An 18270-nucleotide genomic window follows, 5' to 3' on the forward strand; every position below is an offset into this window, starting at 1 on the left:
GCAAAATATATATAGTATAATAATAATTTTATAATTATACTATAGGATTATAAAATATGATTATTCCTCAAATTATTTAACTAACAAATTAAAATAATAAAATAATTTACAATAGTAAATAATTTAAAATTCCATTCTTCTGGGTTTCATATTTTAAAAAGATTGAATAATCTTTTCATTGTCAATACAATTAAATGTCTCTCTTTCTATATATGTCACTAAACAATCATTTAAAAATTCATCTCCCATACGGTTGCGAAGCCGACTCTTTATGATGTTCATAGCCGAAAAAGTTCTTTCAACTGATGCAGTTGCTACAGGCAAAACTAAAGCTAACTTCAAAAGAAGAAACACTAATGGATAAACAATATTTTTTCGAATCTCAACCAATTTCTAAGAAAGAGCACCAATCCCATTTAAGTTTGAGAATTGATCATCAGAACGCACATCTAATATGAAATTCTCAAGTTGGCTATCAAGTGCCAAAAGTTGAGTAGAAGAAAATTCTAATGGATAGAATTGAGCTAACTGGATCAACTTCTCCTTATCAAATATAAGAAATGAGTGTCTTGGATTTAGACAAGCTATACAAAGAAGCAATTCAATATTCACCTCTGTAAAACGATTGTTGAGTTCTTGAAGTTGTCTATCAACTACTTGATAGAATATTTCAACTTGAAAATGATGCAAATTTGAGATCTTTTGAGCTTTGCGTCTTGATCTTCCTTGTGACACAAATATATCATCCATTTTTGGAACGGTAATATTATGTTTGTCACAAAACAATGAGACTTCATCAAGTAAACTGTAAAAGAGACTAACCATCATCTCTTATAGTTTACAACCGTTGCTTAGACACTTTAACAAATGCTATAGCATTTACAATGTCTTGATCATTCTTTTGTAATGCTTGAGATAATTCATTAGTAACTCCCAAGATATTTTTCATCAAGTGCAAGTTGAAAATGAATTCAAAGGATTGAATGACATTCAATAAATGACATGCTTTAGCTCTTTGTTCTGAATTATTTCCATCTTCCTCAACATATTCAAGAACATTGACCACGGAAGGAAACAAAGAAATTAATCGAAGTATAGTTCCATAGTGTGAACCCCATCTAGTATCTCTAGCTCTTTTCAAAGCTATTTCTTGATTCAAACCACATCCACTAGAAATTTCTCCACTTTGTAATGCTTTAATTGTCTTAGTCATTTGACTATCACGAAGCATATCTCTTTGTTTACACGAAACTCCAATAACATTGCACAAATTGGTTAATAAATTAAAAAGCAAAGCAATTTCAACTTATTTTTTTGCAACCGTTACAAGAGCTAAACTGAAGTTGGTGGGCAAAGCAATGTACATAGAAAGCATAAGAATTTTCTTTCAATATCAAAGTTTTCAAACCATTAAATTCTCCTTGCATATTACTTGCACCATCATATCTTTGGTCACGTACTCTTGATAAACTTAAATTATATGTTTCTAATAATAACTCCAATGCTAATTTTAGAGATAAAGCATTAGTATTAGAAACATGAACAAGACCAAGAAAATACTCCCTAACTTGCCCTTCTTTATTCACATACCTTAAACAAACTGACATTTGCTCCTTAATAGAAATATCGCGAGCTTCATCAACCAAAACAGCAAACAATTCATCCCCAAGATCATTTACAATAGCTTTTGTCGTTTCACTTGCAGCCGCTCTTACAATATCTTTTTGAATTGAGAAAGCTCTTAGTTTAAGATTTCCACGAGCAATTTTAAAAGCACGATCAATTTCTTCATTATGTTGTGCAAGAAAGTTTAGAAGTTCTAAAAAATTTCCTTGATTAACAGAATCATATATCTCATCATTACCACAAAAGGCCAATCCGTGTCGCAAAAGAAATATAATACAATCAATTGTGGCTGTCAAGTGAATTTGATAATTATTTTTAGCCTGCTCATATTGTTTTTCAATAGCAGCACTAATATGTTGTTTTGGCTTCATAAGTACTTTACATTTTCTCCAAGCTTGATTATGAGTACTATCATGAATCCCAACATGAGTTTGTAATCTCTCCTTTTTTTTTCAATTTGAAAAGCCAGTGGTTACAAAAGTATCGCCACCTTCATTCTCAGGTTTCATAAGATAACAACAAAGACAAAAAATAACATCTTTTGATATAATATACTCTAACCAATTGCCAGAATCATCAAACCAACTAGGATTAAATCTTCAAAAAGAAGAACCACAAGCAGTTTGCGAAAAATCATGAGTCCTTGATTGACAAGGACCTTTTTGTAAATATGCACATCTAACTTTGTCTCTGTCATTCGGATGATAACTTGAAATCTTTCGTCGTTGTCCTGGATCTGCTATAAGACTCTCTACTTCAAATTCTAAAAATCTCTTCTTGTTAGAAGAGGTCGATGAATTATTTTGGGATCCAATCTCCAATGATGAAGTTCTTTTGAAATATTTCTCCATTACTAATAGAATAAAATTATAAACCTAAATTAATTAATTAATAAAATTAATTTACAATTCTTATTGAGAAGTTCAGTATAAAATTATAAATAAAAAATTGATCCATTAACAACAGCAGCAAGCTAGCAACTAATAATATCCCAAATTTCTAATTCAAAATAACTCAATACACAAAAATAATTAACAAACAAATTAATGAAACTAAAGTATCAATTACATCAGAAAAAATTCAATCACAAATTCACAATTTCTAAACCAACTATATCAAATTATCATTTATCAAACAATGAAACAAATGAGCAAAAAATGAATGAAGCAACTAAGTGAATTAAGTATATGAACTATGTGCTAACTATTGATTATTATTGAGTCACATAAAAATATAATACTCCAACAGAAACTTGAATCTCAATTAACATCATAAGTTTGGTTAGTTGCTCATAATTTCTTGTTTCAACTTAACAAGAAAACCAACAGTCCAACACAATACCACCTGACCTAAGACCTATTGATTCTTATTCAATCACAAACCATTCCTTTATTCTAAATTCCCATTCGGCCTTTTTCCACCCCAAAAGCTTATTTATTTATAATATACATATGCTATAATTAATTGGTTACAGGATAGACTTGAGAATTTTTTGTTGTTTACCACTCTTGATAAGTTGATAGGTTGATTTGGGTTCCCAATCATGTACCAAGAGGCAAACTAAACTCCAGGAAGATGACCCAGTAGGCAGTAGCGGTGTGGCGCCAGCGGCAATAGAGAAGAGGATTGTAGAATAAAAAAAAAGAACCAGTCAACCAGAACTCCAGAAGTCCAGAAGAAATTGATGTTTGTTGAAGAAGAAGGCAGAACTGCAGAATCAGATGCCGAATTGCTGAGTGCCAAAGGAAGAAACACAGAAGAGGAACACAGTGGCAGATCTACACAAATCATAAGCAGTGACGGAAAAGAAGGTAGAACCTGAGAAGTGAGAACCACTAGACGCGGTGTGGCGGCAATGCAAGGAGAAACCGACGGAGGATGGAGCCACGCGGGAGAATCGCGGAGATACAAGGAGTCGCGGAGTCGCGGAGAGCATAAACGCGGAGTGAGTCGAGTGACAGCCTGATAGGGAGCTAGTGACACTGCCACACAGCCCACACTGGTGGAGTCACAGAGCGGCAGAAACGTGGAGTAGCGCTGTAGCGGTCTGGCGGCAGTAATTCTGGGACTTGGAGGTTGGAGGGCAGAGGCTGGAGTAGTTAGGAATTTGGAGAGAAAGGGAGAAGAAGAACAGTTTAGGGATTTGGGGCTTTGGGCTAGGACTGGGGGCAAAAGTAATTATATAATGGGGGCAATCTTGACATTTCACTAAGAACTACTCTCTATTATTTGAAATTTGACTGGGGGCAGTTGCCCCCACTGGCTTATGCATAAATCCGTCCCTGCCTGTGGTAGACAGTTCACTAGCATTCATGGAGATAAGAGAGAGAGATCCATTATTGGTGATGAAAGCGATGGCGAGGAAGACACCTCCTCCTCCGTCGTGGGCTGTCTTCCGCCGAAACCTTCTCTCCCAAAGCTTCCCCTAAGGTCGAAAATGGTGACTCCTCTTCCTCTACTTTACTCGCAACAATGCATTGAGGTAATGAGGTTCCACTCCCTCAATAACTCGTTCCATCCTCCTTAGGATTAGTATTAACAACATAAATCGTGCCAACCTATTTTGTGTTAGGAAAGACCATGTGAATCGTGCCAGGCTGGAGAGGGTCTTCTTAACTCATAAATCGTGGCACCCTATTGAAGGTTGGCCAAAATTCATGTGAAACTTATGAAATGGGATGATTTATGCTTTATTGTTAACCTTGGGGACCTAGCATAATTTATGCCTTCTTCCGCTAAGTCATCTATGCATAAATCGCCTAGGATAAAATGATTCATATATTATATAACCCTACATATCCTAGGACGATTTACATAATATTAATAACAGGGTAATTACGTTTTAGAATTCGTTTAAAGAGAATCTAATAATTTTAGCTTCCATATGATTTACTTAAGTAAAAAATTCATAATTAAAAATTTCTCTCTATTTCCCTTTATTTTTTACTACTACCTTCTTTTAATGATATCATGCATTAAAAAAAAACACATTAAATATCTGCAATAAAAGATAAAACTAAAATTTTATTTAGTATAAGATTTAGGTAACATGTTTGCAATCAAAGTAACTTGAGGTAGCGATGACATGAACACGGAGACACATGTTTGCTGTTTAGTTTGGTGAGACATATATTTTTGAATAATACGGGAGGATACGAATAGATATAAAGATACTAAATTTGTGTATCTCCAATTTAGTGAAATACTGAGATACAATTTGTGAGATACTAATTTTTTTATTTTTTTATTCTTATTTAATTTTTATATTTTTAAAATTTGTTCTTTTATCTCCTCAAACATTTTTTAATGAAGGATTATTCAATTTTTTATAAATATTTGTGTATTTTGTTTATTATTTTTGTCAAATATAATACATAAACACAAATATTTTATATCTTTGTCTTCATATTTGTGTCTTTGTGTCTATGTCTCATCCTATGCCGCAATCAAACGAAACCTAATCTACCCATGTACATGGATATAAGTAGGACGCTATGTAAAATTCAATAATGCGAGTTAAGAGTATGTAGACAAACATAAACATATAGAATAATGTGTTGAACATCACAAACCTGCTTAGGCTTATAACTTCTATGACCTTGGGTACTGCTACCTTGCATATGGCAGAACCAACAAAGCCACTCCCTCCTAAGACAATCTACAAACAAAGACATTTAATCTAAGTAATAATGCTTCAGCTAAGGAAGGTTTAGCAATAATTAACAACAAAAAAGTTGGCAAAACACACACTGCCTCATAAGAACATAGATAATCAATTAATGATATTGGAAAAAGTTGGCAAAAGGCACTCTACATCATAAGTCATAATATAGACTAATACAAACTCCATAGTAATTAAGGAAAGTTTAGCAATTAACAAAAAAAAGGGATTTATTAAAGCATCATCAAATGCTCAGACAGTCCAATCCACCAATTCATTACAAAACCCTCTAAACCCTTGGATAAAACATTAAAAATTATCCAATAATGAGAGAAAATAAAATGCTTAATCCAAATGAGGGGACAAAATAATGACCAATAATGAATACCAGTAAACCCCATGAATTAACTGCAAGGCTAAAAAACAAAATACATATTACAATATATACATATACATATTCATCACTATTCTTGCTCTTACTTTACATGACATATACATAAACACAAGGAAAACGTGCGTGTTCCCTACATGATCAAAATTAAAAGAGCGTAAGAGGCCAATCCAAACATTTGGATTTTGTTTGGGTTATCTAAATAAATAAACATTATATATATTGAAGTGAGAAAATAAGAGAGATTTTTAATAACTGATTCTTTCCCCCTCAATTTACATGTATGCACAACCCAGACAATTAAACCTCAAAGGACGAATGAGATTACGACACGTGTAATTCAAACGGATGTCACGCGCGCACGCGATCCTCATCGCCAGCTGTTTGCAGTTTGGACATTTGCTGAGTTAGTTGAGGCAGTTGCAAACTGCGTTGCGAAGTGCTTCTCCAGAACCCCATTCCGTTAAACTGGGCCCACATTTCTTCTTCCATATCATCCTTCTCCGCCGCCGATTTCCTATTCACCTCCTCCGCCACCAGGTGCTCCTCCAGCAGCGTCAGCCCTTCCTTCTTCTCATTCTCTGGCGCCATCACGCCGACGCCGCCGTTTTGCTTGCTCTGCATCTGCGTCCTCTTCTTCTTCTGCATGCGCTGCCGGTCTCTCTTCATCATCGCCTTCTTCACCAGCCCCGCCGGCAACTTGTACGTCGCCAGAACCAGCAGGTCCATAACGGCGCACGGCAAGCAGCAGAACACCGCCGCGCACTCTGCCGTCGCACCGCCGGCAACCTCGCTCGTTCGCCGTCGAATTTTGGTTGGCTTAGGAGGCATAGGTGGCGGAGGTGGAACGCTTCTGCGATTCGCCGGAATTCCCTTCTCTTTCTTTTTTGTCCCCATTGAAGCAACAGAGAGGAGAAGAAAGAGAGAGAGGAAGAAAAAGCGAAGAAGAGAGACAAAGAGAAGGAAACCTGTGACGGAGGGGGAAACTGAGTTTTTGTCACCGGCGGGGATCCATTCCGGTTTGTTTTTTTATTTTTTATTTCATGAGGTTTTCCGGGAAAATGTTTTGGGAAGAGTTAAAAGGAAAATTGAGATTTGAGAAAAGAGAAAGGAATGGATGGGTGAGCTTGAAAGAAGGGATGTGATAGAGTGAATGTTGCTGTTATTACTATTATTAGATTTGTGTTCTGGCTTTTTTATCTTAGTTTTATTATCCAAGGGTCTTTGCCTCTTTTGGTTGGGGTACATTGTGTTAATGTGCTGTTCCATTTGGGTCTCACATATGCAAAGATGCTGGAATCACATCACAGACTTACTTATATTGTTGGGGGTTACAGACTTACAGTGCTGAATGCACGACAGCACGAGAGATGCTTCTGCTAACCACTTCCTCAATTTGGCCATGTATGAACGACATACATAGCATTTTGGCATTCTTATCTATAACAAGTAACAATGCAATGATGTATCAATTCAAACTAATTCTGGCCAATACACACATTAAAGTTTAAACGTTCAAACACCACCCTAGTGTCTGACACATTTAACCCACCAAACAAAATATAAATGCATGTCTTACGGGATTACATAAATTTTTATTAACTTTTAATTTTGTAAAACAAATCATTTTTATTTGGGGAAAACTATACCCATTTTGGTTGTGTTAAAAAACTATGATAATTTCGAATAAAATTAATAACAAAATGAACACAAACTGACTTATTTTTTAGAAGTGCAAGTTTAGAAGAATGGTAAATAGGATTATCCAGAAAGGACATTCAAAACATGCTACAATTACAAGTGGAGGATTATAATCGTTAAAAAAAAGGAAACAAGGTTAAGGGTTAAAACTAGTTACACAAAGCAGTGGTTTAGGTGGAATGGGAAATGCCATCTAACAACAATTTTATCTCAAGAATAAATGCCTTCAGATTCTGCATCCCCTCTTCAATCCTCACTAACATGCTAGAATGAGACATTGAAGACAGGATATTGTTTTTACTGTTGGCAGCAATGATTTTTGCTGTCTGTAACTCTTGGACCCTTGTAAAATCTGTTTGCAGTTCTTCCTCTAGAACCTTTATTTCAGCCTCCTTTAAATCACATTCAAACACACACTGGTGGAGTTCAGCAATAATATGCCCTACTTCAGAAAAACCATTATCTCTAAACTCCAAGAGCATTTCCTTCTCTTTCATGACACGTTGAAGTGCGAGTTCCTTCTCCTCTGAGATCCTCGAAATGTGCTGAATTTCCAGTTGAACAGCTTCTATCTGGCTCTTTGTACTTGTCAGCTTCTTGTTTAGATTTCCAAATTCCTTTCTTATGGCAGCAAGTTTTTCTAGAGAGAGATTCATCTCTGACTGCAACTTCGGTTTTTCTTCCTCTAGCTTCAGCAACTCAGTAGCTTTACCACTAAAATGCCAAGTTTTCGGTTGGGGGTCTGTATGCTGTGTGTTGTCAATTGCAAATAGAACCTTTTCACCTTCCCGCTTGCGATTCTCTTCCTCCAGTTTTGATTTGATGGTTGCAATATTTGCTATTACCTCAGTTTCAGATTCTTGGTTCTTCTTCTGAGCATTCACCAACCCTTCTTTGGAAGCTTGAAGGGCAATCAGTGCCTCTTTCTTTCTATTAAGATTACATGCCAAGTCGTTCACCCCTGCTCTTGCCCTTGCTTCCCTTTGCTCAAAGTAAGCGAACGATGAGGAGAGGTTTGATAATGAATATTTGAGTGCAGAGAACTTTCTATCAGCTAGAGTTCTTCTGTCATGTGCATCAGAAAGCATAAGTTTCAAGGATTCAAAGTTCTGACGCTTGACCTGAATATCATGTTCAATTACCTCAACTTCACTAGATAGCTTATCAACCTCATCCGTAGCCTTTTCCACACAACCAAGGGAAGATAGATTCCTGACACAATCTGATATTTGTTCATTAACTATTCCAAGCTTCTCCCTAGCACAATTCACTTCATCTGAGAACTTTGATGCAGTGCAATTTGCTACCTCATTCTGCTGACACTCATTGCCAAATATTGTAGGATGGTCAATGTATTCAATGTCTCCTCTACCCTGACGTTCCAGGCAAACAGTTTCTGCACTTGACAATATTTTCCCTCCATCAACTTCAACAAGCTTTTCTGGGCAGACAGTTTCTCCGCTGGTTTCTACTTTTTCTTGTCCAGAGCATGCAAGAGCTCTTTTAAGGTCATCCTTCTCCTGCATGGCTCTTTCATACAAAGTCATCAGCTTTTCATTTTCTTCATTCAGTTCATTAAGCTGATGCTGGAGATTCTCAACCACGCTTTTCAGTTCATTCTCCTCTTCTCTTGTTGTTTCAAGATGGCGACCATTGTCAACAATTGAACCAACTTCATCAACATTTCTGCCTACAGCAGCAGCTTCTTCATACAATTCAATTAGTTTGCTGTTGTCCTCAATCAATGTCTTAAGCTTCACCCTGAGTTCATCATTCTCCTTCGATAGCACAATTGCTGTCTCATGAGCCTCTGCCTCTCGTTGACTAGCTGAAGCAATTGCATCAACCATTGCTTTCAATTCCTGTTGGCCGTTGATGTTAATGACAGGCATATCAGTTGTTGATGGAAGGTCCATTTGCTCCCTTCCTTCTGTGGTTGCCTGGGATTTCTCTTGTTCAAACTTTGTTGTCAAATCATGAAGATCCCTGTAATATATTCTATTCTGTGAGTGCATTGGAGAAACATATCTTATATCACATAAAAACAATAAAGAGGAATAATTATGCTCTGCATAAACAATATGAAGAAGGAAATATGAGAAAAATCACTTTTATCAGCAAACATTATCTAAGGTAGCACTCACCGCATGTGTGTGTGTGTGAGAGAGAGAGAGAGAGAGTAAACAATACCTCTCCAATTTTTCTTTCTCTTGAAGGCAAACTTCAAGCTTTTTCTGAAGTGTGTCCATTTCGGCCTGGTTTTGTATAGCCTGTGATAGATAAAATTATGTTAACTTGTGATAGTGTGAGACTTGAACCTAAAAGTAAAACGGTGAAGAAAGAAAAAAGAGTAGTAACAAAATTTGCCTGGACCTGAATGCGGAGAAACTCATTTTCCTCCCTGAGAGAAGACTGCCAACGAGATTTTGGATCCTAGAATAAATATTAAGAATTGCATCATTTATACATGCATGAAATTTCAAAAATGCAAGATTATGACAAATAATGCATGAAGCTAAATTGTGTAGTTGCATACCTGATCGGAAACAAGAATGTTATCACCATTTACATCTTCCATTTCTGACTTTGTGTTCTACAAAATTTATAAAATGACGATGTAAACATGAAAAAATTGTAATCCCTTTCAACGGTTAAAATTAAACCAAAAACCCTAAACTCTAAACAGTAAAACTGAAGCTTTACCAGATATGTTTGATGCATAAATTTCCAATCTAATGCCTCTAACAACTGCACAGATAAAAATACAATCAACATTGCAAGATATAAACTAAAATCTTTATAAAGTAAATTATGAAATCTTTTTCTACCTGGTTTTCTAGTACCATAATCTGTTCATTCATCATTTCACGTTCACCTTCTTCAGAAAATGATTTCAACCTGTGTAGTGTGTATTTGAAGATATATAAGTAAACCACCAATCACCACATGACAGTTTAGAGAACAAAGAAAATCATTATTGATCACACGAATTCTTTGTTACTCTGACGCTATACTATATGTTGTTCCTCATTAAATGTCACATAGTATCTAAACTGCTATGTTGTCTCATGCTTGAATATACAATTTTGTGCTTTGGCCACCCGCTAACTTTCCAAATCTCAAGCATTCTTTTAGTTGTGAAGCCAAATTGAGCTACTTATGTTTGCACAGGAGACAAAACAGACCAAAAGAGCAAAACAAGGAGCCATCTTTATATATGCAATAAAAACATGCCTTTCAATTTCTTTTTTCAGCTGCAGATTTTCCATAGCAAATCTGGTCACCTCTTGATTTCGATCCACCTGGGTCCTCAGGACTTCAATTTCCTTCAGAAGCTCCTCCTTTTCATTCAGCAAGTGTGTCTCAGCTGAGATCTTTCCAGAAGCAACTCCTTCAAGCCTCTTTATCCCAGCTTCTCGAAAACGTAGCCTCATCTTTAGACCTTGGATTTCATCTTCCCTTTGTTTGGCCTGATTTTCATCCCATATTGCAACCATTAAATTTATACATTTACATCCTAAAAAATATGCTGAATAAAGACTTTTTGATATATTAAAATACTAGAAAATCATATGTTAAATATACTGAAGAGTGAAGAGCCATACAAAACCTCTAGACAACAACACAAATTTTCTTCTCGTTCAAACATAAAACTCATAAAACAAACCATCAAGTGGCAAATATATTGTTTTCCACAATACCAGCTTCATGGCAGCTTGATTTTCATCTTTCAATGCCTGCAATGCCATATCCTTCTCCTTTTCCCTCCTAAAGGCCCCAACAAGGGCAATTTCATAGTCTTTTTTCTGAAAGCAGTAAGTATCCTTATCAGTACAGAGTCATGAGAAACAAGATATATTTTCATACCGAGGAAAAAATAAATAAATAATTCCTACGGGAGTTATCCTTTTAGCAGAGGTTAATGGACTGAATGATCCATGATTGCCTTCCCACTTAAAGGATCCTGGAGAGCCTGGAAAGCTGATCACTGAAGATTCAACGTCCTGAATTTCTCCGCCTCCAACTAGACCCCGTAAACGTGATACTTCTTTCTGAAAACCAAAAGATAAAAGCTTTACAAATATGCTAATTTATTGGATATCTGTGTTCAAGAATTTCATTATATCAACATTTCTTGTAAATTAGCTTAAGCAAAAGAGAACGAGGATGCTTGAACATTAGAAATGACTATGATAGAATTTAGACAATAAATGGAAAAAGGATAAATCAAAAGTAGAGCACCTTGAGTTGTTGAATTTGAATTCTCATGGCAATGACATCTCCAGATGCATCCTCATTTACAATGGCCTGGAGAAAAATAGACAACAATATGAATAGAAATTAGTAAGACTCTATTAAAAGATTTAAACAGATACCAACACTGTTTAATCAGCTCTCATGAGAAGTATTTGTAGGCTGAAAATCGGAAGTACAGTAATAAATGAGCTCTTGAAGAGAGACATACATTGTTCTTAATAAATTTAGCGCGTTGTGCAAATTTCAATGTGCTTAATGTCTCAAGTGAGCAACTGCAAGGGTACAGCATATAAATTTGAGACTGTTAATGACCAAGAAAACAAGCTATAAAAAATTATTTAGATCATAGAGGAAGGAGATTCGCTGACCAAATGGAGGGGCTTATATTTGCAATTATGATCGTCTTTGAATTCCCTCCAAGAGAATCCTGAAAGGAAGAGACCAAAATACTGATTATTATAAGTTAATTGTTTCTAATGTGATTCCCATGATCACTTTAGCAAACAATTTCTCAAATGGAAAAATAATTAGTGAACTACCAAACATGTATTTTAGCATACAAGCATTCATTTCTGGAGTATATGGCCATAGCATCTCTCTTAGTGAGATTCATATAGGTTCTTCAAATGCAAAATTTAAGATCTTCTGGAAATAGTAATTAGCTTTGGTAATTATTCCATAGCGAATCTATTATTGCTCAATCACAGAGTTACTTTCTGGACTTCAAATCAAAGTTACTTGCACAAGAACTATTTGCTTTTTATTTTTGTAACCAGTGATATGCTTTGCCTCTAATCTATAGAATCTAATTTGGAAGTATGATGCACCACCAAAGCAATGTGAAGCTAGAAAAATCCACCACTGACCTGAAGTAAAAAAGTAAGCTTTGAATCACGGTACGGAACATGCAGCGACTTCCCATTCGATATACTTACTAAGTTCATAATCACAAGCCTGCAGGTATATCACCCAATTAATTTTTTGAGGGTAACACTAACACAACAATAGAAACACATGTATGTAATAGAATGTAATTTAAGCTTGTCAGTGAGGATAACCAACCCCAAGGTTGAAAGAGACTTGTTGATATTAGTAGCTTCCTTGAGGCGCTCCCCTTCAGCACCAGAACTTTTCTGCCTTTTGTCATCAAAATAGAAACATAATGTTAGCCATATGGGTATTAAACAAAGTAAATGGACCTTGACTTTGCTAATCTAGAACATATATAGAATCTTGCGATCCGCTTACCTCTCTGATCCAGCCAAATCAACAAGATTAAGTCTAGCAAATCGAAAGAGAGTCACTCCTTGAGATTCCCACTACGGACAAGTTAATCAAGTTTTCAGAATATCGTTGAAGAACATAAAATAAATTAAAAAATAAATAAGTTCTTTTTTTATCTGTTTTACATAAATATCCAATAAGAAAAAATGTAAAGCATCAATATTAGTCACCTGACTCTCAATGTTGCAAGTAAATACACTGTGAGAACGACTGCTAGCATGATTCATATTTGTAGCAGCCACCTTTCTATTTGCGGCGCCCTAAATAATATCACATTATCGTTATTTTCAATCATGGCTATTAACTAATAGGATTCCATGTGCAAAAATCATTGAACAAATCTAGAAAGAATTGTGAAAATTTTGGAATAGCATAGTAGGTACTTACTACGAAACACTAAATGTTTCTAAAAATACTAAATCAAAATCAATACTGCTGATGTTAACAATGTTCCAGATCAACACAGACCTGAATAAGTTGCTGAATGACATCTCGAGCATTAGTGACTTCGACTTCCTTGATGTTTTCCACATAAACTCCTTTTTTAATGTCTTCTCTTATCTGCCACGTAGTTTTAGATGAATAAGATTAAATAGATGTATTAAAACTCTTCCAAAAATATTCAGAGAAACACTGAAATAGTAGGTCATATTCAAGCAATTTTTGTGTATTTATTATCTTCTTAGGTTCAGAGGAACCTCCAACGATATGGAAATCGAGTTTGCTACAGAATAGATACTTTGGGAACAGAGCAGAGAGAGAAAAGGTATTTCGGAAATAAGAGAGACGATTTAAAAATTAAGGAGATGCTACTTTTTTATGAATGGTTAGCAATACCTGTAGATTGTTAGATGATGGGTCCAAAAGATCAAGAATCTGTTCATTGTAAATCTCCAAGAAAGAAATTTTGCACGTAAATTTTAACTTTTCATCTCTCCGGGCCTCTTTTTCCTGGTTCATTAGAGCAATACAGACTTTTATTAGATCCTTGCTACCATAAATGTATGAATGGTCATACTGCAACATAACAATTATATCAATATATTGTTTATTAGTCATCCAAAAATATGGATGTCCTTAATCAATCCAAATTAAATATAAAAAGTTCAAATATAGAACTGGCAAGATCAACAATAAGTGGATGATTTAATGATCACTGCATAATTGTTTGATAAAAAAATATACAAGTAAAAGAAGATTTCTTAATGGATGACTATCTCAGCAAGAATATTTATCTTCCTAATAGAACCCTGTAGCCATAACATAGAAACAATATTCATCACATGATATTCGTCCAACCTACAGATGAAGCATAAGCTTAGCCTATGGCATCTAAACCCTCAATAAATATTACCTTTTGGATCCTTGAAAATAAGTGCTCAAAAATTCTTGGTGTCATCCCGCAGTTGACACTATGTCTTCTAGTTCCCCCCTCAATATCACCAAGCATGGTGTGAGTCTTCCCACTTCCGGTCTACAAGCATAATCAGTATTTTCAGCAAACAATGAGGTTAGCTCCATCAATCACATAAGTCACATTTCATAATTAGTCTAAATCACAAAAGTATCAGATAATCTCATTTTTATGACAATAGGAACATTAGAATTGAAAGACATAACTAATAAATAAATAAATTCAAAAAAAAAGTCAAAATATAGAACATCTGCTATACATATAACCTTGCAACTAACTGGAATAGAGCAAACTAAAGACTCACTTGGCCATAAGCAAACATGCAGCTGTTGTAACCTCCCATGCAGTTTTCTACCATTGGCAAACCAGCTACTTTAAAAAGTTTCTCCTGGCAAATAATTCATTCAAAACCCAGTCTTTAGAACCAATAAATAGAAATGGGACCAAAGATATATGCATATATAACTATTAAAATATGAAATGCACAACCAAATTCTATTTCGACAATATGAATGAAATTATGTGAGAAAAATCTACCTGGCTAACATTCTCATCAGCAACAAGATCAAAAGTAAATCGAGACTCTGGATGCCCAGTCCAAGTAATTGTTTGAGAACTTTCCTGCCTTACGCACTTGCTATGCCCTTGTACCGATACTTCCGCATTGCTTAGAGGGCGCATTCTGATTATAACCTAGACCAAAAAATTAAGCCAAAATCTAAATGAGCTCCCATCGAGTCAAAATCCATCCTAAGTATATATTATTACGATTACAAATAAATTGAAGTGCACAAAGAATTACAAAACTAGCTTGAATTTTACTAGCAAAAACTATAAGGTATGAGATTCAGTTATTTGAAATTAAAAAAAAAAATTCTAAACCATCACCTACTCACTAAACTACTGATCTCAATAAGCAATATTGTACCTGCACATTGTGCTCCTTCCAGAAAGAAGGATCTTCGTATAACTCAAAACTCTGAGCGGAGGAAACTGCGGTGCTGCAAGTAGCAGCGGAGGAAGCTTCTTCGTCGTTATCCCAGTTGCTGATGCTCCGAACCCCTGAGCTCTGAAAAACGCTGTCCTTGGCCGCAGATTTGAGAAGATCCGGAGTGTTCTGAACTAGCGACATCTTATCCGAGGAAGGGTGGTGGTGGAACCCGAACCTGCTCTTAATGGCGCTCGCAGCCTCCGACAGAAACGGCATCGCGAAGAAGAAGACAAAGAAGCACGATTCCGGTGGAAAATTTTCAACGGAAAAAAAGGAAGGGATGAATTCGTTCACTGTAGTAAGTGGTGGAATTGGGAAACGGGAAATGTGAAATATGAAACTGGAAGGTAGAAATGGCGGAGAGAGAAAGGGATTCTGTGATCAAACGGTGCAGAGTGGTTTTGATGGACGGTTCGGATGCATTTAATTTAAAGTTCGGGGACCGTTTGAGATTGAAGTTTTCAAATTTTGGAAGGTTGGAGCCAACGTCCAACTTTTTATGACCATTATTTTAATAATATTTCCTTATAATGTTAATTTTTCGGCCATTTAAATATATAATGGGCCTCTTGGAATATGGGCTGGGTTCAGTTATTTCTGGCTCCGTTTATTTACCAAAAAAAATACACTAAAGAGATCAAAGAAAAGAAAAATAATTTTTCAATATTGCTATTCAATAAAATAATGACATATTTATGGACTCTTCGTTTTAAAATAAAATTGGTGTTCTAAAGTTTTTATAAGTTAAAATAATAATTTACGCTATTTTATCCTTTAACAATTTCTTTTTTCTTTTTTCTGAAAAAAATATAGCAAAGACAACAATGAACAAAGACTGTATTGTGAACTATGTAGCTTGTATATATAGCTTGATGCACTATATTTTGAATAGCAATTCTATTTTCTGAGTTCCACATAATTTTGGAAGAAGAATGGTAAAATATGTTAGACACATTTTGTATATTCGAAATAGTAGAGAAATATTTGAGATATTTGAGTAACAATATCTTTTATTAATATTAATTAATATTTGAAATCAATATTTTTACTTTATACTATTAGAATTTAGCTAGGATTAATGTTTAAATTTTAGAATTGAATAAAGTATCATTTTTGTCTCCAACATTTGGGGTAAATCCTAAAATTGTCCATAACGTTTCAATCGTTCTATTTAAGTCCTTAATGTTTTAAAATTGACTTAATGTTGTCGTGCCGTTAGGGATCCGTTAACAGAATTGACGACGGGACAAAATTGAGACGATTTTGAAACGTTAGGGATTTAAATAGGACAAAAACGTTAGGGACAAAAACGGTACATAGAAATAAATTTTAATTTTATCTTTCAATAATATCAATTTTTTACTGTGCATAGTATTTAATTATTTTTTAATCACATCTAAGTAAATTACACTTAATCACGTTATTTTTATTCTAAATAAATTTATTTTTTTATAATTTTACACTTTCATTCTAAATAAATAATGTACTAATGTGATTAGAATGAAAATTTAAAATTATAAGTAATGTGATTAAGTAATGAAAGTAAAATTACATTATTTAAAATGAAAGTATAAAATTTAGGTGAATTCTATGGTGTAAAAAAAAATATTCTTTTACACTTGTATATTTGTGTTGTCAAAAAGTAGTGTAACAAGTATTTAAAAAGAGAGTAGTTAAATAGACAAGATTTGACATGTTGTAAGTAAAATATAATACACTTTGTCTTATGCAGCATGTGAATGATATATTAATTAAGTAGGCTAATTATATTTATGTTAATTAATTATTAAAGATAATATTGGGCTTTGTATAATTTTTTATCTTTAGACTTTTTGAATGTATGTTCTCTCCCCAAAAATATTAACTTTACACACAAAAATTTATTGATATTTATTTATTTTAATATATACTTTTTTTTTGTGACTTAGATATATTCAGTTTCACAAATATAAAATTATATTTACATATTTTAACCAACAAAAAATATATAACTTTACGTATTTACATACATTTAAATTAACGGTAATATTTATATATATTTAATTTAAATATTATATCAATATATCTGTCAATATTACTCTGGATACATATAGATATTTATAAAAAAATATTATTCAAACACCACATATTCTTGACATCTTATAAAAATAGTTTGTTATTAATTATTTATATATTTAATTTTTTAATTAATAAAACAAAAAAATTATATTTAATTGTTTAAAAAATATTGATGTCAAAATAGCATTTGTAATACTGCCATTTTTATGGTGTAGAAAGAGAGAATATATATTTTGGGAGAGTTGATTTTTTTTAAGAATAAAAATTGTAGTAAGAAACTTTGCTTTTTGTTATAAATGGAAATTAAAAATAAATTTAATTTTAATGTAGTGTTAATAAAAAATAATTTTATATCTACATCTAATAACGTAACACTACATTAACAAAAATAATTACTTTTTATATTGACTGTGTAAATTGTCATCCAAAAGACCAAATATAATTATACGACTATGTAAAACACATTTTACATTGTTAATATATCAAAATTAAACTCACTAAAAATATATACACCCAAAATTAAACATGGTAAATACCAAGAAAAATATAAGAAAACATAGTTATTTTTTCGGTATTATGTAGACGCTATTTTGTTATTTTGTTTGCATTAAAATATCTATTTACAGTTGTTTATAATAAATAATTAAAAGAAAATTCCAAATACTAAAAAAAGAAAAATCTTTTAATAATTGATATTCCAAAAAGAAATGTCTAAAAAAATATTAAATACTCCAAATTATTATTGAAACATTTTAGATGCAACCTATTATTTATAATTAAATTATTAATTTTTTACAATGAATAAACTATGTTATTGAGTGAATATTTAATATTTGTTATTTTATTAAACGAAAAAAAAGTATATTTTAACATATTTAACAAGACTA

General features: G+C 33.6%; 1 protein-coding gene and 1 pseudogene across 1 annotated transcript; both read right to left on the bottom strand.

Annotated features, from left to right (window-relative positions):
- The window catches only part of LOC110265217, a 1620-nt pseudogene extending 193 nt beyond the window's left edge, over positions 1 to 1427 (bottom strand).
- Positions 7418 to 15918, bottom strand: LOC107613409 (kinesin-like protein KIN-12E). The gene is made up of 22 exons (XM_016315385.2): positions 15263 to 15918; positions 14872 to 15027; positions 14639 to 14722; positions 14275 to 14394; positions 13758 to 13871; positions 13389 to 13481; positions 13091 to 13180; positions 12885 to 12955; positions 12699 to 12773; positions 12503 to 12590; positions 12005 to 12063; positions 11845 to 11908; positions 11622 to 11687; positions 11276 to 11431; positions 11081 to 11185; positions 10614 to 10849; positions 10208 to 10277; positions 10083 to 10127; positions 9916 to 9972; positions 9753 to 9812; positions 9570 to 9649; positions 7418 to 9365 (listed from the first exon to the last, which is right to left on the bottom strand). Exons 1-22 carry the CDS (start codon positions 15539 to 15541, stop codon positions 7550 to 7552), a joined length of 3984 nt encoding a protein of 1327 aa, XP_016170871.1. The 5' UTR covers positions 15542 to 15918; the 3' UTR covers positions 7418 to 7549.

This window comes from Arachis ipaensis, chromosome B08, assembly GCF_000816755.2.
Source record: "Arachis ipaensis cultivar K30076 chromosome B08, Araip1.1, whole genome shotgun sequence".
NCBI classification, from domain to species: domain Eukaryota; kingdom Viridiplantae; phylum Streptophyta; class Magnoliopsida; order Fabales; family Fabaceae; genus Arachis; species Arachis ipaensis.